The sequence below is a fragment of the Lepidothrix coronata genome, unplaced genomic scaffold (genome assembly GCF_001604755.1).
Source record: "Lepidothrix coronata isolate B3197 unplaced genomic scaffold, Lepidothrix_coronata-1.0 Scaffold40, whole genome shotgun sequence".
NCBI classification, from domain to species: domain Eukaryota; kingdom Metazoa; phylum Chordata; class Aves; order Passeriformes; family Pipridae; genus Lepidothrix; species Lepidothrix coronata.
In genome coordinates this window covers 2,024,968-2,051,630 of record NW_016690220.1, presented here as the reverse complement: position 1 = coordinate 2,051,630, position 26,663 = coordinate 2,024,968, and the positions used below count along the sequence as shown (strand labels likewise).

At 37.7% G+C, this 26,663-nt stretch overlaps 1 protein-coding gene across 1 annotated transcript in view; it reads left to right on the top strand.

Moving 5' to 3' along the window:
* The window catches only part of TEX10 (testis expressed 10), a 52,803-nt gene that overhangs the window by 9,293 nt on the left and 16,847 nt on the right, over positions 1–26,663 (top strand). Inside the window, exons 5-11 of the mRNA XM_017813215.1 lie at positions 1,598–1,841; positions 3,864–3,976; positions 4,787–5,025; positions 7,807–7,942; positions 11,161–11,336; positions 12,113–12,290; positions 25,771–25,859. Of these exons, the coding sequence (XP_017668704.1) occupies positions 1,598–1,841; positions 3,864–3,976; positions 4,787–5,025; positions 7,807–7,942; positions 11,161–11,336; positions 12,113–12,290; positions 25,771–25,859 (1,175 nt within the window). The remainder of the gene's footprint in view (positions 1–1,597; positions 1,842–3,863; positions 3,977–4,786; positions 5,026–7,806; positions 7,943–11,160; positions 11,337–12,112; positions 12,291–25,770; positions 25,860–26,663) is intronic.

Below are 26,663 nucleotides of genomic sequence, written 5' to 3'. Positions count from 1 at the left end.
TTCAGACTCTCAGCTGGGTGTGTAATCCTGTCATGGCATAGCATTTACAGGACAACTGCACTTTTTCAATGAGATCATAGTCTTAGCATCAACTGGCTTGTCCAGTGATGCTTTAGAATTCATTGTGGTTATAACTGGAAGGTGGGATTGGTCTACTGTGTCTTAAGATGACTGAGAGTTAAAAAGTAAGATAGAAGCATTCGTCCTAAACTCTTTACTGTAAGAAACTGGTGTCTGTTGCAGTGTCTGCAGCATAGAAAGGACATAAAGCAACAAAAAAGGGACAAATAAACTGATTTAAATTTACTAGATATGTTGGTTGCTGCAGTTAATGCTAAACTTTATAAAATATTAAGATAGCTGATAGTTGTAGTAAGTACTAACAATATTTTTTTTCTTATGACCAGTTATGTTTTCGCTTGTCCATTTATTTTGTGGAACTTTAAATTCTCTCTCCTATCTTGCCTGCATTGAAAAAGAGCTTGTATTTATCTCACACTTTCTTTTTATTCCTTCTTCCTTCACCTTTTACAGTTTGTTAAAACCTAGGGGTTTTTTTGTTTTAGTCATTTTCTTGAGATACCAATTTCAACCGGAGAGAAATGACAGAATAAAATTTTCTCTTACATGCATTTTGTAGATGATTGCAACAACATGAGAAATGTAGCTTCATAGAAGGATATAACTAATTGGATAATTTAGAAATGACAGGATGAGTTTGGAAAACTGCTTTACCTCCTTCAATCCAATATGAAATTAAAATACTTGTAAACAGAATTTCTCAGCATGTCTGTATAAAGAAAGCAAATAGTTTTCAGATCCTATTTTGAGTGTATATGTAAAGAAAAATCACTTGGAGAACACTGAAATAGAAAGGAATTTAACAGGAGGCTCAGTGTACCAATTTTATGTGTGTTATGATAGGAATTCCCTGCTATGAATTAGAAAAAAAATCACAACTATTATAGACTATATCTTCATTTTTTTAATGTCTTTAAATGATCTTATCCGATAATTCTAATAATTTTCCATCTAGTTGCTTTCCAGAGCATTATGGCTAAACATCAGGTCGGAACCAAAGTTATATTTTTGCAGAAATATTTTTTCCCTATTAATATGAAAAGCATTGTGTTTATTATAGCTGGAGAAAGTTATGACCTGTAATAAACCTCCTGCATTTGCCAAAACCTTCTAGTCAGTTTCATTATTTTGCTTTAAGGAGCTTGAAGATTTTTTTATATTTTGTTGTGCTGAGTACAGTGAATTCCTGCCTGTTGCTTGAAGGTAATATGATAATGCAAATCATATTTCTCCACTTAATAGACTTTACATATAACAATGGGGAAAGAAATACTGAAGTCTAAGAAGTTATTACAGAGGTCCACAAACTTGCAGAGAAACCGGGGAGGTTTGTTGTAAATGGTTTGAATTCCCTTTCTTCCATACTGAAATATCTAGCAAGAAAGCCAGCAAGAAAATTAATGTGTTAAGAAAGTAATTTTTCCTGTTATTGAGAAATCAGGGAAGTGGTATTACTGTAATTTTTTTTTGGAGGTGTGATCTTTATCTTTTATCTTTTTTTGCTTCTGTTGTTTAGGTCTCTGACAAGTGTAATGGACAGTGCAGAAAAAGGCCTGTCCTCGGCTGAAAACTTAAAAAGTTTTATTGAGATAATAATTCCATTACTGATTGAGTGCTGGATTGAAGCATCTCCTGCACAATCAGCTCCCATTCTTGGAAACCTTTTGGAATCAGAATCTCAGCAGCTTATGCAGCAAGTGCTTAGTATAATCCATTTGTTGTGGAAGCTCACAAAGCGACACGATGAAACATGCAAAATGGTAAGGGAGAAATGATCCGGGGCATAATGATGACAGTTCTTTTTGTTTTGATTAGGGACTAGTGGTTTGGTGATTGGAAGCAGTGAAAATACTTTATTAGGAGAGAAAAAGCCTAGGTGTTGAGTAGAATTTGAATTTGGATTTTGTTAAGTCTCTTACTCTAGAAGAGAATCTGTTGAACTGAGCAATGAGTTCACTTATAGTCTCCAGGAATCCTCCTTGACAGACTGCAGCACAAAAGCTTTTGAAATTGTAAGTGATATTGGAGAAGGGGAGCATTTTGTCTCCCAGATAACCTCTAGAATATAATTTTGAACAAAATGTAGAACAGAGTTGTTTGTTCCTTGTTTCTATGTGTTAAAACATTTTTTTATGTGTGGGTGGAAATGAACAAACCCTAAATGGTTGGAAAGCTAGGAGTAAAGATGGTGTGAGATCCTGTAATTGCTTGGTGCAATTTGTGTTGCTGTGTCATGATTAGTAGGATCATAAGACATCAAATCAAAACCTAAATAAGCATTTTGGAAAAGTTTTTTGACCTAGTTATTTTCTGTCTTTTACCCTGATAAATGAATTCCTTTTTTTTTGGGGGGGAGAGTAACTTTTGCTGTTCTTCCAAAGATTTTGCATGTTGAAAAGAGAACATGATTTCCTTTTTGGCTACTGAGAGTAGTTGGAAGGAATGTCTTGACAACTCGTGACTTTACCTGTGTGTACAACTGTAGGTTCCTTTGCTAAACAAAAAGCTACACATAGATGGCTTATTGGAAAATATTTGTGAAATCATTACATTAAACTAAAGTTACCCAACATATGTGGCCTGAGTGTGTCTGAACATACATGTTCAGCGTGTCTGAACAAAATATGCTGTTCCCCTTGTTCCTTTTCCTCTTTTCTAGAGGGCCTCTTGGAAGCAGGCAAAAGGCAGGGACTTGGCCAGGTAATTGTCTATGGCAGACTACTGCCCCCAACCTTTTTCTTAAGGATACTGCAGAGCTAATGCCCTTGGCCATAGAGTGCCTGAATTCTGGTCACATGAAAGACGTGCTCCTGTGTCAAGATGTGAACTGTTTTGGATACACACACAGTTGAGTTATAACCTTAGGATGTTTGAGGAGGGAAAAAAATTCTGAGGTTCATACAACTTGGTTTTTGTGGAGCATATTTCATTTTAGATAAGATAAATGGCTTATTTTGTCTTTTTCTTTATAGTGAACTTTATATACAAAATACATTCAAGTGGCTCAATTTTGAAATAAAAGCTTTGCTTATTTAATAGCTCCTGGGCTTACAGGCCAAAGTGGAAAACTACTCTGAATATGCTTATTGGAAAGCTATTGATTTTTGAAATAGTTTAATGGCCATCCTCTGTTCTTAGTAGTCGAATATCTAAAAGATTATTCTGCCTGATAAATTTGATAGCAATGCAGGCTTTTTAAGTGAATTCTGCTGGACACTGTAGAATGGTGACTATGAGTGTCTGCTAACTCACGAAGTAAAATTGTTTTAAAATATTGAATCCTTTTTCTGTAAGGATAGCTTTTCTACTGAAAAATGTTTTGTCAGTGGGCTTTCAAGTACAAGTACATAAATGGTGGGGAAAGATAAAAGCAGTATTGGAATGTATCTTAATGGAAAACTCAGGGCAGTCACTGCAAATTAATCAGATTTCACTGTGATTTTAAGTACTGATAAATTGATACAAAAGCACTTTCAAATCACATCTGTAACTGAGTTTAGTATTGCATATATCTACATTAAGAAAATATACTGGTCCAGTTGGGATTAAATGTTGCTCAGCTTAATTTACATCATCATTTCACTCCCTTGTTTTGTGGACCTGTGGGTTCATGCACAGGACTTCACATTTGCATCTGAAAATAAATATATGTATAAAATTTGGAAACAGAAGCTGATGTTCCTGTTTTTTATTCATTCCAGTAATGGATTTTGGAAAATAATTGTGTTGATGTATTTCACTTACTACCATGTTTTCTGTCTATCATCTGCTTTCCTTAACAGGAACTATGGCTTCGAATGAATTACCTTGTTGATTTCAAGCACCACTTCATGCGTCATTTTCCTTATTCTGTACAAGAAACAGTAAAACACAAAAAGAAAGAATCATTCAAAGGGTAAGAATAAAATCAACATCATGTAACAGCTTTTAATTTCATAAGAGAACTGAGGCAATGTGAGTCATATGCTTTATCGAGTATCAAGGTTTTAATGTTGGAAAAGAAAACTTTTTATTGTGTATTGGTTGAAGATCTGTAGAAAAGTTTTTATAGGAAGGTAGCATTGCTTTCAATTGGAAAGTTTTGGTTGTTCTTTATAAAAGTATTGTATAGGAAGTCATCTGAATAGCCTCCAGTAGAAACTGAAATGCTGCCTTGAGGAAATTATTGAAGTCTTTTTTTTTTGTATATGTTCTTTTATTGAACTCTTGATCTGGAATTTGCATATTACTGAATGATGGCTGTGTTAGTCTAACTAGTTTCTTATTTCTGCATGTTTTCTTCAGTTGACTGCTGAATTACATGAAAACATAGTTCAGTCATTTTTTTTCATGTGCAGTCTTCTGGTGTTGCATTACAGGGCTGGGTAAACACACTTAGGAGGCGAGATGGGACACACTGTGGTATTCCTATATGGCAAAGCAGTACTGGAACAGGAGAAGCCAGACTCTTACACATTTTTTCACTGTTGAGTTATCAGAGTAGATGCACCAATTCTGTTTTTGTGCAGGCCAGTAGCAGGTTGTCTCCCCTCTCAGCTCCCAGATGTGAGACTATATTCATGGAAAGTGTGTTCTGAAATAATTCTGCACCTTTGCAGTCTGTGTAGAACACTGGTGTGTGCACAAGGGGTATCAGCTGCTGTCCATTTTTATTTCAAAAATAATTTTTTGAAATATTTCTGTTTCCCCCCCCTCCTCCCTTTAGCCACAAGAACTGTATGACATCCTCAAACAATGTAGACCATCTTTTACTGAACTTAACCTTGTGTGACATAATGGTTTCGCTAGCAAGCACTTCAACTCTTCAGACAGACTCTGGTTGGCTGGACATGATAAGGAAATTTGTGACAGATACTCTTCAGGATGGCAGCAAGCTGAATAGCAAACAGGTGAACAGATTGCTTGGTGTGACTTGGAGATTAATGCAGATACAGCAAAACAAAGGTAAGATGAATAGTTTCTGAAAAACAAAATTATGCACTGACAAAGAGCTTGAATTATTCTAGCATTTTCAGCTCGCTGCAGCTTATCCCCAGTTGTTACATCATAATGTATTTTGTCATAGAGGTAAATTGAATTTCATGGTAATATCCCTGTGTGTATAGCATTGAAAACTTTATTTTTAGGAGTGCTCTCATACTGTTGATAAGCAAAGTGTGAATATATTTTTGTACCTGTTTCCTGTTTTTACTTCTGAAGATACTCTTATAAATGGGAAGATGAGCTTTATGTTGAAGAAGTAATTACTAGGATGTAGAGATGCATGATACTTTAATAGCCCAAACCTTTTTTAAAATCATTAACTGGTAGACTCAGTACTGTCAGATGACCATTCCAGTTCTTTGATGGTATAAAATGCCATGGTAGTTCTGATGGAAGTTGCTGTTGAATCTTTTCCAAGGTATTTGATCTGAATCCTTTTCCAAGAGAAAATATTTCCAGCTGTGACTCGCAGGATCAGTACAGTATTTTGGCTTGCCTCTTTCTTTTTAAGTACTACTTGGCTATATTCCGAATGAGACCGTGTCTATTAAGTGGTTGAAATAGAAATTCTTTAAGAAAGGAATTTTTCAGTAAATTTAAAAGTGGCAGTAGTCTTTTGTCTTACCAGTCTGATAGAAGTGAATTCCACAGCCACACAACCAAATAGTTTATAGAAAATGCTTTGCCCTTAGCAACAGATTTCATTGTTAGAGTTGCAAGATGAAAAATGTCAAATATCCCTCAAATGTATTTTGGCAGTCAGTCCTTCCAAATCCATTTTAATTGGGAATCTGTCTATTCCTATGTCCCTGGTGACAAAGATAATAACTAATCATTCCTATCTGCACTTCAAATTTAGCTTTGTGTTGAAGGGAAATAATAATTGAGAGTCAGAGCCTTTCTCACTAGCTGAGCTAAGGTAGAGGAGTTGCTACTCAAGAGAGCAGTTTCCAAACTATTGTTAAGACTGTTAAATCAGATAGTTCAGGCTTTTCCTTGTAATGAAACATTGATTTATTTTTTTTAACTTTGTCAGCCAAACTTTTACCAAGTAGTAGATAATGGCTTGTGTTTTTCTACCCCAACTGGCCATTTTAGTGCAATAATTTTCCTCAGGAATCCAGAAAATAAATAAGCACTAAAAAGAGTTTAAATTAAATTGTGAAAGATTAATATGTATGGATCTTCTCTGCTGATCCTGTAAAGGTTTCTCCTGTGAGAAATTGGTTATCTCACAAATCTCTTATCTGTTTGTGTGAATGGTTTATCTCATCCCTTCAACATAATCCTTGTGCAGTACTAAAAACCTGACCAGATGTCAGATTACAGTTAATCTACTAGCTGGAGAGAAAATACAGCCTTGACATGCTGGAAAAATGGCCTCATGGTTCAACAAGGAGAAGTGTGGAGTCATATACCTGAGGGGGAACAAGCATGTACCTGTACATGCTGGGGGCTGACCAGCTGAAAGTAGCTTGGCAGTAAAGGACCAGGTGGAGCCAGCAATGGGCCCTTGCACAAAGAAGGCCGGTGATGTCCTGGGCTGCATTAGGAGTGTTGACAACAGGTTGAGGGAGGTGATCCTGCCTCTCTGTTCTGCACTGGTAAGGCCACTCCTGAAGTGTCCAGTTTTGGGCTCCCCAGTACAAAAGAGGCGTGGATATATGGAAAGATTCCAGCAAAGGGCCATGAAGATGATGAAGACACTGGAGTATCTCTTCTGTGAGGAAAGGCTGAGAAATCTGGGGCTGTTCAGTCTGGAGATAAGAAGTTTCAGGTTCTCATCAGCATATGTAGATCTCTGAAGCAAAGGTGCAAAGAAGAGGGAGCCAGGCTCTTTCCAGTGGTGCCAGTGACAGGACAAATGGCAGTGGGCACAAACTGAAACACAGGAGGTGCTGTCTGAACATCGGGAACACACTTTTCACTGTTAGGGTGACCAAATGCTGTCCTTGAAGATATTCAGAAGTTGGACCAGATGACCTCAAGGTTCATTCCCACTTCAACCATTATGTGATTCTGTGGAAAAGACACTTCCTTTTTTTTTCTGATGGTGCTCTAGAAATTTTGTACTTTGTATTGTCAGATGGTACTGCAAAAAAATTAACTCTAATTTGTTTAGAACCTATCTGACATTGGGGAATATAAGGGCCTGGAAGGGTATGTGTTTTTTAGAAGACAATGCAAAATTAAAAATGAGCCATTACAATAAAAAAAAAATTTTAGTGTCTTGCCAGTGGCCTCTTGAGGTACGTATTTTCTGATTAATTAGCCAGAGTAACTTGGAGCCAGCTGGGAGAGCTAGTAAGGTTAGTGTGTATAGCAGGAAGAAAGGGATAGTACAGAGAGAACTGAAGGCACCGTGACAGTGAGGTTTGGGGGAGCATAGGTGAGGAGTAAAGCGAAGATTGTTGGGAGGTTATTGCACTAGGGGAAAAGGATGTGGAGATAGCTGTGGAAAGCAGGAATTTGTTGGTTCTCAGCTACCACGCAAACCTGTGCACTGTTTTGTCTTCAAGAAGTTCTGAAGTTTTCACTCACACGTTGTCTCTATTCTTTTGTCTGGCTCCTTCACAAGCTACACAAGAAGATGGTGTTTCAATGGTTTAGAATTCAGTCATTTTGGTACTTCCCTCTGGAGTTTAATGTAGACAGCTGTAGATAAAAATAGCTCTTCTATGTATGTATAAAGTCAGAAGATTAAGAACTACTACTTCAGATTTTTATACTTTTTTTTTCTAGTGGCAACAGAACCCTTGATAAAAGCAGTATATACACTATACCAGCAAAGGAATCTCCTCTTTCCAGTTCGTACATTGCTTTTGAAATTTTTTAGCAGAGTTTACCAAAAAGAAGATTTGAGGAGTCAAAGAATCAGGTAAAAAAAAATTGCATACTCTTTTTCATTTCAAAATAGCATATTTATTTCAGAAGTGAGAATACTGAATTTGTATGTAGATGTTATAAAACTTCATTTTGAATCTGTTTTGACACTGTGTCACTGAAATTTGAAAGTTTGGTTACTCTGTGAGATGGACATGTGTATTATCTTAGTTATCTGTCTTTGCTAAAGTACTAGATAGATCTTCATGATGAAAATTTAACTGGAAGTACACAGCTGCATGCTTATTGTTTCTGGCTGTGTGGTGGTCAGTAGATGTGTCAAGAGTGTGCAGCTGTAGCCATAGAGCATTTCCACTACTGCAGCTTGTGGTCATGGACTTGTGACTTAGTGCTTTTGCTGGTTCTGGTAGAACCTGTCTAGCCTTTTGTACTTATTTTCTCTGAGAAAAGTATTCTGTTGTTTTGACTGTGTGGTTCCAAAGAGACTAGGTTTAAGAAAAAGTGTTGTTGTCGTTCTGGGCTCCCAGTTTCGTGCATCTATTAGATATCTGTCTTGCTTCAAGTAAGAGAAGATCATTCTCTATATTACTGTTATAACACTTTTTCATAATCAGATGTGTCCAGATTGTCTCCAAATCTTAACTTTTCCAGTAGGTATTTTTCAGCCAAGTCATCCAGTTCCAGCTACATAAAAACCTTAAACACAAATCAGGCTGCATCAATCTTAGCTTGTTTGGGAACTGCAAAGGGCTGTGAGATCCTAGAATCAAAGGATGGTTTGTGTTGGACCTTAAAGTTCATCTAGATCTACCCCCCTGCCAAGGGCAGGGACACCTTCCACTAGACCAGGTTGTTCAAAGCCCATCCAACCTGGCTTTGAACACCTCCAAGGATGGTGCATCCACAACCTCTCTAGGTAACCTGATCCAGTGCCTTACCACCCCCACGGTGAAGAATTTCTTTCTAATAGATGATCTAAACCTTCTTGCTTTCGGTTTGAAGCCATCGTTACAGGCCCTTGAAAAAATTTCCTTCCAGCCTTGTTGCAGGTCCCCTTTAAGCGCTGGAAGGCAGCTCTAAGGTCTCTCCAGAGCCTTCTCTTGTCCAGGCTGAGTAACCCCAGCTCTCTCAGCCTCTTTTTGTAGGAGAGGTGTTCCAGCCCTCTGATGGTCTTCATAGCCTCCTTGGACTTGCTCCAGCAGGTCCATGTCCTTCTTTTGCTGGGAACCCCAGAGCTGGATGCAGTATTCCAGGTGAGGGTCTCACCAGCATGGAGTAGAGGAGCAGAATCACCTCCCTCAACCTGCTGACCACACTGCTTTTGATGCAACCCAGGACACAGTTGACTTTCTGAGGCATGTGGTAAGATCATACCCATGATACCTGTTTCTGCTACTAGGTAAAAATATCAAAGGTCAGGACTCCCAGAAGTCCTGCCATCCACTAGCACAGTAAAGCTTTGGGAAAGTCGTTCACTTCTGCAACTTCTTTGCTTTGTTGTATCTTATGTTGTGGTAATGCCTGCCTACATGTAGTTGGATCTACAGCCAGAAATATCCAAAACTATGCTCTGAACATTATAAAAAGCTTGTGGAATTCAAAAGATAGAGAAAAAACCTTGGGAATATCTTATTTTTCTCCTTTCATCTAGAGTGAAAAAGAGATCTTTTTCATACTGACTAATTTCCCGGGGGTTACATAACTGCTGTTTTCTGTACTTACCTGGAAGTCTTGAGCATCTCGTTCAGTTTCATGTGATTATCTGGATAGCTCTAACTTTCTATCTTTAGACATCACAAATAGCAGTAGTTTTCTTGCTGTTCCTCTTAACCTTCTACATGGAACTGTGATATTTTTAGTAACAAAAGAGTGAAATCTCAAAAATTTTTTGCAAAAAAATATAGTTACACCTGTGTCTGACAAAACAATTTAAGACAATATTTGTGTACAGTACTGATCCATTTCTTTCCTTTAGAAACAAGTGGGGTTTTTTTAATTTCTTCAAAATGTGGTCTGTTCTGTGGATTCTGGATGATGTTCATGTTGTTCCATTCAGTTTGACATCACAGTTCCTTCAGCCCTTCTGTGACTGTTCTCCTCATTCTTTTTTTTTTTTTCTCAAGCTTGTCAAGAGCAGTCTAAGAGGAACAGAATTCATGTTGGAGCATATTCCAAGAACTTTTGTGTGAATGTGTTTATTTTTTAGGTGTATCTGATTCAAAGACAAGATCTGAGCTTTTGATCTGTTGTTGCCTTGTGACAAAAACCTTAATTTATTACAAGATTCAGAATTAAGTTTTTTCTTGATGTTTTAGTTTTCTTAACCCTTAATCACTGCACACATGTGTAGTCACTGTGTGTATATATGCATATATTGTGTGGGTGTGTGCACATATGGGTATCTATACTGGTAGTATCTTGCTATAGGAAGAAGATAAGAATTACTTGTCCATAGTACTCTAAGCTTCCAACCATTTGAAGCCTGTACTTCCACACTTCGGGACTTCTTAGTATCACTCACTGGGTGTCTATTTCATGAGTTTTTCTGATTATTCCTTAGACTGGTCTAAATCAAGTGCAACTGCAGCATCCTCTGTCGAGGTGTGACAAAGCTTAGCTGTCTGAAGACCAACTTCCTTTTGTTTGTTTTTGATCCTGGCTCCTTCTAGCTTCATTTGATACCAGCACCTGCTTTCTTCTGTAGGAAGAAGAGCAAATGTTTTATTCCTTTACACTATTTGCATGTCAAGTGATTCGAGACATCTGAGCCCACCTCCAGCTCACCCACTTCAGTTGTTTGTTCTCCAGGCTTTTCGTACTGTTGAACAGTTCATATCTCTATGAAAGGCCCTTCCCTCTTATGTCATGGCTACTTAATTTCCTTGAAAAGTTCTGGTGAGGATTTTGTCCGGTCTTTTGAAAGGGAAATAAACTTGTATCATCGTCATCATGTTACTCTTGTTGACATCTTCAGAGACCTACTTTGAAGTTCCTGATTTGTGCTTGGCAGCTTTTTTTCCTGTAATTATCCCCTTAGTAATAAGCTGATTAAATGCTTTTGATTTATAAATGATGCTTGATTTGATAGGCCAGGGTGGCAGAGAAATTGTAGCCCATGAAAGATAGGATTGATCTATATGATTGTTTCAGTTTGAGCCAGAAAGGATAAATAAAAGCAACTCACTCAAGACTGAAAGAGAAGTTTGTGGGGGTTTTGTTGTTTTGTCTTATTATTTTTCCCTTTTTCTTTAGAAGTCGAAGTAAAGTTTTGTCTCGATGGTTGGCTGGCTTACCTCAGCAACTGGCTCTGCTTGGCTTGAGAAACCCTGAGCTTTCCAATCAACTTATTGATATCATTCATTCCGCTGCTTCTCGTTCAAACAAGGAATTATTGCAAAGTTTACAAGCCACTGCTGCTCGAATATACGGTAAGACTTCTACACTACAGCATAATGAATTTTGTCCCTCACTTGACAGGGAGGTTGCAATCCATGGAAAATCCTACCATTTCCTAGGTGAACATCAAGACTGTGGGTGGGGGTTTGAGATGGGTTTATCCTCTGTAATAAAGGTTAAAATGACCTATGCATGTCATTTACTAAAAGATATTAAAAAGATTCAGATCTTTAGTTCAAGTTAGCAGGACTTAAATCTGATACACAAAATCTAATGTTTCCAGTCTATCAAAGAATCATAGAATCATTTAGGTTGAAAAAGACCTCTAAGTTCATAGAGGTCAGGCAGTAAACCAGCACTGCAAAGTCTGCACTAAACCATGTCCCTGAGTGCCACACATTTTTTGAACACTTCCAGGGCTGGTGACTCCACTTTCCTAGACAGCTTGTTCCAATGCCTGATCACCCTTTCAGTGAAGAAATTTTTCCTAATATCCAATCCAAATCACCCCTGGCACAACTTAAGTCCCTTTCTTCTCATCCTGTCACTTGTTACCTGGGAGAAAACGGTGACTTGACCCTCACCTAGCCACAGCCTCCTTTCAGGTAGTTTTAGATAGCAATAAGCCCGTCCCCCCCCAGCCTCCTGTTTTCTAGGCTAGTATTGCTTTAATATTTTTCCTTTTTTTTTCTCTTCGGTGTTGGTTATATTCTCTTCCCTTTGGCAAGTAGCTCAGAGAAGTTGGACAGGGCAGTGGTGGTGTGTCCTGGCGTGGTGCTGACTCTGTGTGTGTGTTGTGTGCTGACAGATCCGCTCGAGGGCACGCTGGTGCTGCTGCCCGCTGAGGCGCAGCGGCGGCTGGTGCAGCTGGTGTACTTCCTGCCCTGCCTACCTGCCAGCCTGCTCGCCTGCCTCAGCCGCTGCTGCATCATGGGCAGGATGTCCTCCGACCTTGCCGCCACCCTCATTGGCATCCTGCACATGAGGTACGACTTCCTGCGCGTGGCTCTAACCTAAAAAAAACCCTGAGTGTGAATATCTGTTCATAAACCGTGACCTTCGTTAGGGGTTCGCACAGAAAAAATCAATGTATTGTGCAAGAATTGACGTCATGAGGAAAGTTAATGCTTCAGTCAGGCTTTGCTCCTAGCCTTTTACTTTGACTCTATCTTTACACTGACCGATTTTCTCAGTCTCAAATGCTTGAGAAGAAAATCATAGAATTGTTTAGGTTGGAAAAGACCTTTAAGACTGAGTCCAACCATTAAGCCAGCACTGACAAGTCCATCTCTAAACCATGTAATTAAGTGCCATATTCATCTATCCATATTATTTTATCGTGTTTGTATATTAATGAAGTCTAACAAGAATTTTTGTCTCTAAATACAAACATTAGTGTTTGTAATATTGAGTTCTTTCAGTAAGGATGCAAAACAGCAGCAGCTTATCTCCTGTAAGACCTGTAAGACAATGCAGTATTGAGCACCTTCTACCCAGAATGCCATCACCAGAGGTCTTTACTCTACCACTGATTGCAGCTTTTCTTTTTAAATACTTTAACCCGACACAATTGACAGTGAAAAACACCCAATCAGTGTGTTTTCTCATGTTCCGCTTCCTTTCAAATTCTTAAAACTTGAAAGTTTTTCTCCAGTTACCAAACCTAAATAGCCAAATCATAGTTGCTTGGCAAGTGTCTTGTTTGAGATTATTCACGCTGTTGATTTTTTTTGTTTTCGGTTGAAAGAGAGTATGTTTGCCTGTGAAGTCAGGGAGAGAGGCTACTGTTCCACTGAAGTGAGTGGAGGGCTTGCTGAGATTTCATAGGGGTGTTTTGCTTTGCTGCTTCTCGGAAAAATATACTTGTTTTTCTCTATTGGTCAATATTGTCGAACCTTGGATAAATAGGCAGGAATTAATCTTAGATGGATTATGCCCAGTGATTCTTAATGCTTTTTAGAACTTAAACGTTTTTAATTAAATTATGACACAAGACGATGTACTGTCGAGTGCAGACCTGCTCGTATTAGCTGTGTAACAGGTGAATAAGGTGACTAATGTGAAGTGATGGTGATGAAATCTATATCCTATATATAATGCATTACTACTATAGAAGTGAGATTCTGTCTCATTTTGCCGAGGTGGACATCAAATTTTATTTTTAAGAGAGAAAAGTTCTCTGCCATATACTGGAAACTCAGTGGCAAACTAACTAATTCAAAGATAGTAATTGTAAGAAAAAAAAGTCAGTAAAAAGTACTCAGGTGCTAATCTTGCTCTTAGATCTTAGCAGATCTTCAGTGTGGAAGATTTTTGTGGTAATAATTTGACTATTTTCTAAAGATTATCAGAAAGCCGCAGGTGGGCAGTGGGCATTTGACCCTTTTGGCAGAAGATGTAAGTGGCAGACAGAGCATGGTGTTCTTACCATGCACCATGGTGTCTTACGTTCTGACAACAGAGGAGGAGGAGAAGTAAATTCTTGTTTTTCAGAGATGGAAAGAAAGTATTTTGATTTTAATTTATGGTATTTGGAACATGTTTTAAACTTAAATTGGATTCAAAGATTGTAGATAATCAACCCAAGAAGTCCAGGTGAAATAACCAGGTGAAAGAAAAAGGTACCGATGGGGAGATAAGTAACAGTAAATATTAACTTCTCGAGAACAGAAGAGTCTGGTATTTCTTTTCTTGTTGGAAAATAAGTTGTACAGTCAAGGAAACGGTAGTAGGTTTTTTGGATACGAACCTTAGCTGGGCTTTATGAGCTTCATAACCTGTTATTGCACACAGTGTAAATGAGCTAATGTTCTATCTCTTATTAGAAAGGCCAAGCTGAACTGTTGTATCCAGTTTTGTGGCTTTAGATAATGACATGGACAAACCTGATTGAGTTTAAAGAAGAGCAAAGAACGATAGTCTGTAAATTGTGATAGTGGAAAATGACTAAAAAATTGGTATTGTTAAGCAAATAAGACTGAGAAGGAGTGGGAGCCATGTGTGTAACAGGCTGTTAAAAAGGAATGGGAGAATGCAGTTTTAGCAGGATTAGAAAACAGATGTTAAGTGTCAGGAGAATGTTTGGTTTGAGTGCTAGCAAAATTTTATAAAAGCAGAAATACATACTGAAATAGGCTGTGTAGGAAGGGGTTATAAATATACTTCACTGGATATATTTAAAATAATCAGGTCAGACGTGGATGTCAGAGGGTAAAGCCTTGAAGGAAGTAGAGGGACTAGGTAACTACTGGTCATCTTTTACAGCTCTTTGAGATGCTCGGACCTAAAATTTCAAGTTGGGAAATGAATGGTACTATAACAAAAATGTATTTAACTCCACATTTCTGTGCCACAGAACACAGAAATGTTCGTGGAACATTTTCTGTACTTTTAGATTAAGACAGTGTGGCATAGAGAAACTGTCCCAAACCAGTCCTTCGGGAGATGTCATTTATGGGTGCCCTGGTGCTGTCGGTAGATGGTGCTGTTTCTCTTCCGGAACATTCCCTGTTTTCTTTGGTGAGGGTGGGCTCTCTGTACATTTCTGTTCTCCTATGGCACCTGCTTATCCATCAGGCTTTAAATAGATTGTATTTGGGAGTGTCAGAGGGTTTGGTACTTGTTCTTAATTTCTTTAACAGCCTTTATTCCCGTGTTATTTTGGCTGGCAGAAGATATATGTTTTCACACACATCCGAGAGTGTGCGTATATACCCATATATATTTGTCAGGCAGAAGCTACATTAAGGTGAATTCACTGAGACTACATATAGATGATAATAAGACTTGCAGTTATTCCAGAAACTCAAGGAACTCATAGCTTTTGTGTGTGAGCTGTGAAACTAATAGTTAATGTATCCAGATGACTCAACCACAGCCCTGTGGTAACATTAAGTTATAATTTTGCATGTTAACTTTTAGAGTTTTTTGTTGATCAGAAATTAATGTTGAAGATATTCAATAGTTTCTACTTCTTATTTTTGCAATGGTGAAATGAATAGTTAGTCTGTAGGAGCTCATTAGGTGAGCCACAGTTGGCTCCATGTGCTGAGAATGAAGATAATGTTGACAATGTTTCCATATATAATGGGAAGGTCTCTGAACCTGGGAGGTTGGTTATCTATACTGTTAAATTATTGGTATGGTTTCTGTCATGCTTTTGGTCTATATTTGCTGAAGTTTTACCAATTGGCACAGACCAGAGACTGTTCTGAAAAGAAAGGTGATATGCAGCCCCCCCATTTTGGATGCTGGTATGAACATGGCCAGATTTACACTAATTGATCTTGATCCCTGTGCCAATGAACAGACATTGCTGCTTTCTGGGGTCACTGTGATGGCTACAGCTGCTGAGTTTCAGGTGAAACCAAGGGACAGAAGGTGTTGTCATGGCTCTAATTTCTCTGTTCTTCTCCTCCAATGCCTGCATTGTGCCACTGTGTGGGATCCGGGATGTATGTAACTTCAGTAAATCCTGGCAGTTAGAATTCTGAGAGATGGAAGCATGCCAGGGTTTGGGGGTATAAGTCATACAAAACAGGTGAGGAAAGGTGTGGAACGACACGAGCGAACAATCTCTCTACACCTACTTTCTACATTAATAGAGCAGATGAGCTACTTCATAATGGTTTTAAAGGGCTAGTGAGGCATATGCTTATTTTTTGAGCACTTTTTGGAAGGCAAATATTTTTGTTCAATATGGAAATGTATTAAATGTTGTAAATGCATCTTCTTGTATATGGTAGATTCCCTTGTTTGCCTGAGAAAGTGGAGGCCTGCTGTTTACATACCAAACTCTGTAGTGTAACAGTTGCAGACAAACCATGGGCTCAGTGTTTTTGGTTGCTACTTAATGACTTTGTGGTGATTGAATATCAGATACTCTTGCAAAGGCATTTCTCTTTTTTGCCTTCCCATTTGTGTAAGGTAGTATATTTAAGCTGGTTAATACATAATCTGAGTACTTACGTACGTTATGTATTCTATTCTGTTAAACATGGATTAAGAAATGCAGATTTTGAGATTGTGATCAGATACATGAACTAAGGAGTTAGATTACTGACTGTATGAGGATGAGTTCACTGTATTTTCTTAACTTGTCTTGAAGTACAAATAAGTAAAACCTATTCAGTATAAATACTGAAATGCAATATGTTTATGTGCCTTATTTATGCATAATAGTTATGGTGGCTTTACAACTTTTTCTTTTTATCCATTGGAACAGTGTGTCTGGAAATTATTTCACTGTAATAAAGAATTGGACAGATAATATTTCACTGTCTAGATAAAAAACAATGGGAGTTAATTTATGGCATTTCTTTCTTGAAGCAGTGTCCATAAATGAAATCTCCAATGGCTTCAAACAGCCATTTCTTATTCTTGTGAGACTCTTTCTCTGCTGGGGTCTTGCCAAGAGTTGTTTCTGTTGCTGTAGAAAAGGAGATGGGTGAGGACCATATAAATAAAAGCTGAGTGCTCACTCGCATAAATTGTGTGGGAGTTTCTAGTCTTCCCGGGTTTGAGATAACTCGGGGGGTAACTTGCATTCTTCTTGACGTAACTCTAAATGGGCTCTTTACTGCAGAAGTAGTGCCTTTAAAATATTCTGTTGCTTTCCAGACAATAATGAGGGAGCTCAGTTGGTGTCTCATCAAGCAGTCAGGCATGCCTGTTGGCTCCTGCTATCCTCAGGAATCTGGTGCTTAGAAAGAACTGGGATGGATTTTTAACACTTGTTTGGTATAAGGTGTAAAATTCTTTGTCTTCAAATATATGACCCAGAGATGTTTTAGGGTCATAATAGAGTTTAAAGTTTTCTGTAGGTATTTTCTTTGTATGTAAATACTACTTTTACTTTATTTAGCCATCCTAATAATTTTATCTGCAACCTTTGCCAGTAGAGTATGAGAAGGGACAGTGAGAATGCAAAATGTAGTTAATGAAGACTCTATATGCTACTTGATTAAAGAATTATTGAATTCTCTAGTGTAGACAATAAAAACAGCATATTCCCCAAAAGTATTTGCAACCTGGAGAGGACTTGGACACGCTATTGTAACCCATTATTGTGGTTAGCAACTCTGATAGAGCAACTGAATACAGTAATTCCTATGCAAATGAAGTGTAGAAAATATTTCAGAACAGTGTATTTATTTTAAAAATACATAAATAAAAATAAAGTTTTGCCAAAATGAACTAAGTTCTTATTAAAAAAAATACCAAAACCAAAGAAAAAAGTTAAAAACTTTCAAATCATTACAAATGGTATATGATGGAAAGTCAGCTCAGTACATCTTGGACAGTAAGTTGAAAATCATACATTTATAGAAAAGTGTGGTAATTATGAATGGGTTGCTAGGAAAAATGTAAGAATAGTAAGGTCTCTGTTCACTGAATTGCCTTTGCTGGCTATATTTTCACACCCCTCAATTTAGAAACAAAAATGAAGTATTAAAAAGGTAACAAAAAGGCTTAAGGCACTATTGAATATAAACCAAAAATAAGAGTGTGCTTCCAAAATGCTGGAATTTCCCTGTCTGGGTATACAGATGAATGGTAAAATAATTATCTCTTTTCCTTGCTGCAAGATGAGAAAGGATCCATACTTCTCAAGAATCATACCCTGGGGTGGGTTACGGGTTACTGTATTCTTTCATCCCCTTCTGGTCAGCAAATTTCCTTTTCCTTGCTCACTGTTATGTAAAGGTCTAGGACTCGAGAGAGGAGAAGTCTAAGCTTCTGTTTAAGGACACAGCCCTCTGTGTTTTTCCCTAGGGCAGTTGTAGTGTGATATTCCTCATCAGAGGGAAAAGAATTATTGTTGCTGCACTACAATTGCACCAGTCAGTAAATGCCGTTTGCTCATTAGTGAATGTTTCTTCCTATTTGTGCCCTCATTTATAATGTGTAAGCAATTCAGACAACCTCTGCAACCATGGAGCAAATGAGTAGCTGACAGGCTTACTTTTAACAATGCATAGCTCAAATTGTTGTTTTCTTAAAATAGGCTTCGTATTTTTCCTCAAATCCCTGGTAATTCCTTGCAGATGTTTGTTGTATTTTGCCACATTTTCAAATGGAAACATTTGATCCTTCAAAAGAGATAATGAAAGTTAAAATAAAAAATTCACGCTAACAAACTAATGCCTACATATAGTAACCTGTTAGGGGAAAAGGAAGATAAAAACTCTTCACTCACTCTTAGAGTTTGTTCAAGACCTGTGCTACCTGGTGCTAAGTTGGTCCAAATGATGACATAGTATACAGTTGGAGAAGTATCCAAAGATTCAATTTTTTTTTTCTTTTAGCAATTTCAACATCAGTTTGTGACAGTCGTGGTTTCCTGTCTTTTCAAGAACTGATATGAAAACTGAGAATGATCATCCTCATTAGCAATGTACCACAAAACTGATTTGATTGAGTTGATGCAGGGACCTGAGTTTATACTTTATTGCAGTTGCATTTCAGTTTGACAGAAATTATTTTTCATTAAAGCTGAACAGGAATAAACTATGCCAGAGCTGAGATAAATATTGACACAGGGCTTTTAAATGTTTTAAAAGAAAATGTTTTACGGTAGTGCGAGTACATGCCTACACTGAGGGAAAATGTGATATGTTTTTCTTCCATAAAGGTACAACAGTCCTAGTGTGGTACTTGCAAGTGGATTTGCTCCTTTCAGTGTGTACTGGTTTTTTATACACACACAGTTCCTAAGAATGAGAACATGGGAGTGTTTGGGATGTATTGTAAGATACTTTCCATGCGCATAGTTAATTCCATAAGTGATCCATTGCCTCATATTTAACAGGTGTTTTTGCATATAAGCACTATTTTAAATGGCTGTCAGACAGTGCTGCTACTAATTATGCAGATGGGCATCTGTAACACATGAAGCCTTCATAACAGTCCTGTGAGAAGGCTGGCTAGGAGGCACACCTGTACAGTGTTGTCCTGAACAGTGTGGTTTCTTTCATCAGAGTACTGTTTCTGCGCTCAGACAGTGACCCCTGAGCAGCGTGCTGAAGAATTTGAATTAGCTCTAGAGAAGGATGCTGCAGTATCTTTGTGGAAGTCTCCTTCTCCTGATGAGTACTCAGCAGCAGCTGAACAGTTTTGTGTTGATAGATAAACTCTCTGAGCTGATATTAGAGTTGCTGTGTTGAGAGGTCATAGGTGGCACAGGTCATAAAAATAGGAAGCTGAAAGAAAGAAGGAAGCCTTTCCTCTACTCCTTTCTGTGGGTCAATAAACACTCTTTGTCAATACAGTGTCTGGTTGATCACAGTGGAAGATTCACAAGTGATAAAGTGGTGTTTTCCTCCACATCTGTGGTCCTGGGCTGTGAAGGAAAAGTCAGCCCTGTTTCATGCAGTGGAAACAACTTTCTGAGCCTTGGTTGCAGTGTGATTATCACAGAATATGCTGACTTGGAAGGGATCCACAAGGATCATTGAGTCCAACTCTTCGCCCTGCACAGGACCATCCCCAAGAGTCACACCATGTGCCTGAAAGCATTGCCCAAAACGCTTCTTGAACTCAAGAGAGGCTTGGTGCTGTGGCCACTTCCCTGCATTCCAGTGCCCAAACACCCTCTGGGTGATATTTTTCTAATATCCAACTTGAACTTCCCCTCTCAGTGTCTGCCCCCTTTCTTCCCCTCATGAGGAAGTTGTAGACAGCAATGAGTTCTCCCCTCAGTCTCCTCTCCTCCAGGCTGAACAGACCAAGTGACTCTTGTGCAATGGTTGTCTGCTGCATGTACAGAATCAGAAGTTTTCTGCTCCTGATGTATTTGAAAGACAATTTAATGATAAATTAATAGTAGTGTCTCAGTGGTTAAAGCACTTGCTGAGGTTGCAGAAAATCTGTATTCACTATCTTCATTTTAAGGGGAGATTGATTTCCTATTTCCTAACACAGTGACTTAGTCATTGAACTATTTTGAGTAGGTGTACTTAATAATTTTATTAAATTTTCACAGAGTTGAGGCCTAGAATGCAGTTAGTTTTTTTCAGGAAATGAGTGAATGAGCTGTGCTTATGACTGTTAAAATGTTCTGTATGGAACAGAAGTATCAGTGGAAGAAATAGAGGGGAAACTCCTTTTAGAATGATTTTATAGTCTAGAATTAAAGAATTGTGGGAGGCCTTGGTTTAAATCTGTGATCAGTGGTTGATAAACTAAATTTAAAATGGGATCACTTATCACAGTATAAGTTAGGTTTCTCATGCTGTTGTCTTGCCAATACTTAAATAATTCTGTAAAGCTTCAGCAACACCCTGCACTACATATCCTCAATTATGGTGGAGGGAACATTTTCCTGGAAGGTGAAAGAACTGGATTTTTGTTTCCTCGAACAGAAAATCCAGACCCTTGACCTTGCACTTCTTGAATTTTATAACCCTCGCATTTATAAACAAAAGGATGATAGTATCAATGCTTCAGAAGAACTGTGAATCTTGCATTTGGTTTTTCATGTTTTACTTTAAAAATACTTGAAGACTGAACTGGGGGGTTTGAGATTAATCACAGTTAAACTCAATTTTATTGCTAAAAAAAAAAAAATCAAAACCCAACCCAAATCCAAATTTCAAGCAGAACTTGTGTAGCAAGTGCTTGACAAGTGCATTGCTGTCTGAGCTGGAGTTTCAGCAGAGGTGTTTTATAGGAGGACAAGTGAAATAACCGCAGCAAGGTTCATCAGAGTTCTTCTACTATAGACCTCTGAATTACCCAAGGACTCCTTGTGACTACACAAGCCAAACCCAACACCTTAAACCTGACCCTTAAGTCAATTGGTAGTTAGTTTATGTCAGGAAGCACAGAAGTAATAGTCCGTAGTTGAGAAATAACCACTTGTGCATAAACTGCAGTTGTTTTTATTTTGCAGCTGTGATATAGCCAACTTGAAAATAACAGTGTGAACAAAAGTAGTGAGGTCCATCTGGAGTTTAAAGAAAAGTTCACAGTAAGTGATAAAAGGAATGCACTGCACACTTGCTGTGACTGAGAAATATTTGCTATGCTAATGGCAAGAGAAGCAGTTATTTTTAAGTTAATCAGATTCAGCTTTTCTTTTAATACCATTTGGTGTACAGAGCAGGTTACCTAAAGGTGCAATTCTAAATCTCAGTAGAGAGGTTCTCATGGAGAGCAGGTGACCTTATGGAAATTACAACATGTAATTCATCATACTTAATGTGGGTTTGGACTAGTTGACTGGAGAGGTCTCACTCGTATGCAATTTGATAACAGGTTCCCATTGTCAGTAATAATTTATTCAAAAAAGGGAAGTTATAATATGCTTATTAGCTCTCATCCACATATAAAGCAGATAATTTTTTTAATCAAATGTCTAACATGTAATTTACAAGGATCTTGAAAATGCATTTTAAAAGCGCATGCAGTTTCTAATTATTTGTGATAATGTATTGAACTAAGATTTTTGTAATTTGTAATGTACTTGTAGTACATCAACATCTGTTCTAGAATTAAATGTCTCTTGTTCAATGTTCTTTATCTTATTTTTGATTTCCTTTAACTCGAACCTCAAAATTGAGGAGCTTTAACTACATTATAGACAGTTGAGTTTTAAGGCAGTTGAGGTGATAACAACTGGTTAGACTTTTATTTAAACAAACTTCTCCTGTGCTGTAATGCTGCTCTGCTTGTGTTTGTATTATTAGAAAGACATAGGTCTTGGTCTTAATTTATTGTATCTGTGAGATTCTCATGTAGTCTTTAATCACATGGTTTCATGTTACTTTTCCATTCTACGTTCTGTATGGAATACATCATGAGGAGTGAAGGAGTGTTTACTTCATATTACACTTTGTCTCTCCTTCAGTAGAAGGTTCCATGTTTTCTCTATTGTATTAGGTCCCACTCGGAAAACAAAGTGATTCCTCCCCTGGCCCTAGCCATGGAATTTTTTTGTTGTGCTGAAGTAATTTTCACAGCTCCAGGAAATAGGGAGGTGATATTTTTCCCAGTTTAAAGATGAGGAACTGAGGCAAGGGAAAGATATAGACAGAACCTGATGACTTTAGGAATTCAGCATGAAACATTTGGGTTCTGATTTTTCAGAATATTTAGCATTTTCTGTCCTGAAAACAAAGGATTGACTTCAAATTCACTGTAAATGCAAGTGGGGCAGTAGAGATCGGATGGGTCTGTGGGATGTTCTTGAAGCTGTATCACTCCACAGCTGTTAGTGCCTGTTTTAGTTTTTTACTTACTGTTGAGCTGTTGCAGGGCTGGGGATAACTAGCAGAAAATAAGGGGGGAGAGAAGCCTCCACTATGAATAATGTGGATTTTATTCTGTTCTAAAAGTAAAAAAAAAAACCTGATGATATTTTGAAAAATGTTTTACTACTGACTTCCTGTCTTCCAATTTTAAAAAGTATTTATCTAGCACCTCATAGAACCTCTGCAATACAGATGGGAGGGTGATCCAGTATAATGCCTGAAACCTATTTGTTTACCTGAATTTGTGAGCTAATTCTTTCTTCTACTGTTTTTTTAACTGTCTCATGCCTCATGCACTGTGCACATTATAGATGATGCGATAAATAAAGCAGGAACAGGTCAGACTGTGCTATCCTTCCTTGTGTAATCCTGATTGATCCATTCATCCTTGATTTGAATGAGGCATAGATCTATTTTTTTTTTTTAGAGAAAATATGACACATAGTATTATCATACTCCAAGGTGTATTCACAGAGAGGCCAAGCTGAAGATTACAGGCAACCTTCTCTGTCACTTTCTAAATTTAATGCTAGATTATTTTTAACCTTAATGCTCTTTTAACTTCGAGGCTTCTTCTATGCATGTAATAGCTTTCATTTTCTGAAAAAGTAAACTGCAGTTGAATTTGGGTATCTTGGTTTTGTGTGTGTGACTCAGTATAACTCTCTTGTAGATGAGTCTTAAAACTATTTAACAGCTCTGTCAAGGACTTGTGCTTTACACTGCCCCCATGTTCCCTGGGCAGAACTGCAGGGATTCTCTCTGCTTTCTCTTACATTTACACCAGTGGCACTTAGCCTGGCACGCTGTTAGGATGCTTAATGTGCTTGTCCTGTTTTCAAGTGTGCAGATAATCAAATGTGGGTAGGCAAACAAAACTAATGAAGTGTTTGATTTTCAGATGTTTAGCAATAAGCTTCAGAATCATATTTCCTGAACCTATTGCAGTTTGTGTTCGCTGTTCTGCAGTGAATCCTGAGTTTTTGTTCATTCTCTTCTAGAGTTCATGTAAAATTCTTGCATGCACTGGTCCTTTAGGGGGAATTCAACGCATCTGCTAACTGTTGCATGGAAAAATATTTTTTTATTTTATTATTTTAAACCAGATTCCAACTAGATTTGCCATGTAAATCCCTATTCCCTGAATTCAGGCTTATCACAAGTTATTTCTATGTTTTCTCTTCCTGCCCAATATTTTTTTTTATTTTCACATTTCCCCAATCCCTTTGCAGCTTGTCATGTGACATATCTCTTCCAACCTCTTGCATTCCCACCATTTTGCTCAGTGGTTGCATCACAGTTTGAATTTATGTGTCCAGTAAGTTCTGAATTCTCCTGAATCTCTCTCCATGCTCCCCAAGGCTTATTTTGGTGTAATGAGCGACCTTAAGTCTGACTCGTGATCCCTCTGCATCAGATGCAGGCACTTTCTTCTGCTGTGTTGAACAGGACATGGGCTTCATTCTCTCTAGTATATGGATCTAATTCTTGTGTGAATATTCACCTTATGTAGGGAAATAGGTGGCAAGAGCTCTTGCTGGTTTAGTTGAGTATGTGTGAAATCTCTTTGATGCTATAATCAATGGGACTGGGACCTCCTTGGAAGGACAGAAAAAATCCTTTGTTCTCCATGGCCAAGGGGTTTGACTCAGGAGAACTCAGTGTTGGCAGCCAAGTTGTCAGCCTTACGTTAGATTGAGAGACTGCAAGTTAAGAAAAGGAAGTAGTGACTTTGCAGTGCAGGCAGCTCTGCATGGTCCCTTCTAGTACCCAGGAGGCCTTTGGTCCTTCTCTGAGGCCTGGCTCACTATGTGGCCTGAAATATGACAAATCCTTACGTCCAGGCATTAAGAACACAACGTGAAGTGGGAGCTTTCTTTAATAAAGCCTTACTTTGCGCTCTCTCACCCAGGTGTCAATTTTTTTTTCCCTAGAATCAACTGTCCTACATGGTAGTCTGATGGAATCCTGAAGTTTTTGTTTAATTTAAAGAAATTCTGAAATTCTCTTTTATTTCCCCCAAGTAACTCCAGACGTGCATATTCTAGCTGTCATTTTTGTGGATGCTGAAATATTGTGGATGGATTTTCATGGGTGGCAAAATGTGTATGCCTGGCACAAAGGTATTCCAAATTTTATATTTTTGCTCCCAAAGCATGGAGCTGTAAAAAATTTCTGCAAAACAAGTTTTCCAGAATTTTGTTATCCATGAGCTAAGCCATTTTGGCTGTTAGCAGAGAGAAATTAGGGGAAAAAAAATGATCTGAGGCAGATAGTTGGCTTGGAAAATTGCATTCAGAAGCTCTGAAATTTCACAAGATTGTAAGAACAGAAAGCAGCAATCTCTTACAGCAAAGATCCATAGTCTGCAGTGCCAAAAGCAGCATACAAGTCAATTTAAATAATATGCATTTTTCATATAATGTGATGTAAGGTCTGAGGCGCAGCCTTTTGAGGGAAGCATGTGTGAGATGTACTTGTTCCCAGATCGTGGCTTTTTCGTAGTTCAGCACTGATACATGGCAAGTGGTGGCAGTGGTCAGTGGTGTCTGCTCCAAGTTTCCACAATCATGTACAGCTTCTAATTTGAGACACAAAAGTGGGCTGGTGTTCCACTTGTTACAGATTGCCCCCAAGAAGGGAAGTGTCAGGCAGTTCTGATAATGGGTTTGCTCCTGTCTTTGCATATTGCTCCTTTTTGTGTTCTAAATCTGCAGCCAAGTTTTTAACTTAGTTCTGTGTTTAATATCTTCAGCAAATCTAAAGTAGATTCTGAGACTGCTTTTAGATGGGATCTGTTGTTCATGTAAAAATCTGTATTAAAAGTAGTGGGTATAATGAAAATACAGTCCAGTTTTTGTAATATAATGACATTTACCAAGTAAGGGAAATAAAACTGGTTTAATTTACAATGTATTGACTGTTGTCACTATATTAAATGTTATACTGGTATTTCTGAAAAGTTGCTATCTCAGTAATTTAATCATCTTAACAACCTAAGCCCATGCAGGGGTACAAAGTTCAGTATTGCCTGTCTTTAAAAGAGCAAGTTCTGTTTTGAAGCTATTTAAAATGCTATTCTAACAACAGCAGTTAGAAAGAGGAATGCTAAAATTAATAATTTAGGCATGCTAATTGATTGTATTATGCAGGTAGGTTGTGAATTCGTAATTATATAGTTTTTAATAAACTGTCTACTATTGGTTTTGTGTAGATCATCCTTTGCAGGCTGGAAGTGCCAAGTGCAGGAAAATTCAATGAATGATGTGGACTATTTCAGCTTCTTGTTTTCAACCCTTATAGGTAATCCATATGAATGTAATAATTCAGAATTAACAAAATAGAATTTGTTTTGGTAGTAAATTACTGAATTTAATTCAGAATAAATGGTGTTGTAAGTACTTCCTGAAAGTAATTCTAATTTTGTTACATATTTTTGATATGAGATACCCTTTTTTCTCTTGATCTGACTTTTGATACCCTATACTTACACTTTTCCATTTGGGCTGAATATTTGCATACTTTTTCTTCATTCTAGCAACTTTCTTTGGAAAGTAAGAGAAAAACCTAAATTCAGCATATGACATGAACAGATTTTTTTTCCTAGCTTGAAGTAGATGCCTTTTATTGGCTCATAACAATATAAATCAGTGCCTTTGGGATTTCCTGTGAACATGCTTACGCTATTAAAAACATTCCATCAGAATAAAGGAATCAAAGTATGTTGAAGTGAGCTGCCCAAGGTCAGCATGTGAGCAGAATTACTTCTGCTACTCTATTCTTACTCAGCTATAAAAATAGTTGTATTATGTGGTGATGCAATTTAGGGAAATTACAGTGGTTAAAATGGCGTAATATTACTAAGAAATAATTTCCAGTAACTTGTGCTCTGGTAAAAAAATAAAGTGGCTTTTCTTCATCACCTCTGTTATTTATAATGTTCAACTACTTTGTTTTCAAAAATTACCATTTTGTTCCTAAAACAGTGAAAAAAGTGCTGTCCTGATAACAGAGAAAATGGAAGCAAAACCAGAGCGACTGTTGTGGAGCAGTTTTACTGTTTTACTAAAACATCTAATACATGGCTAGAAATAATAAGCCAAATGA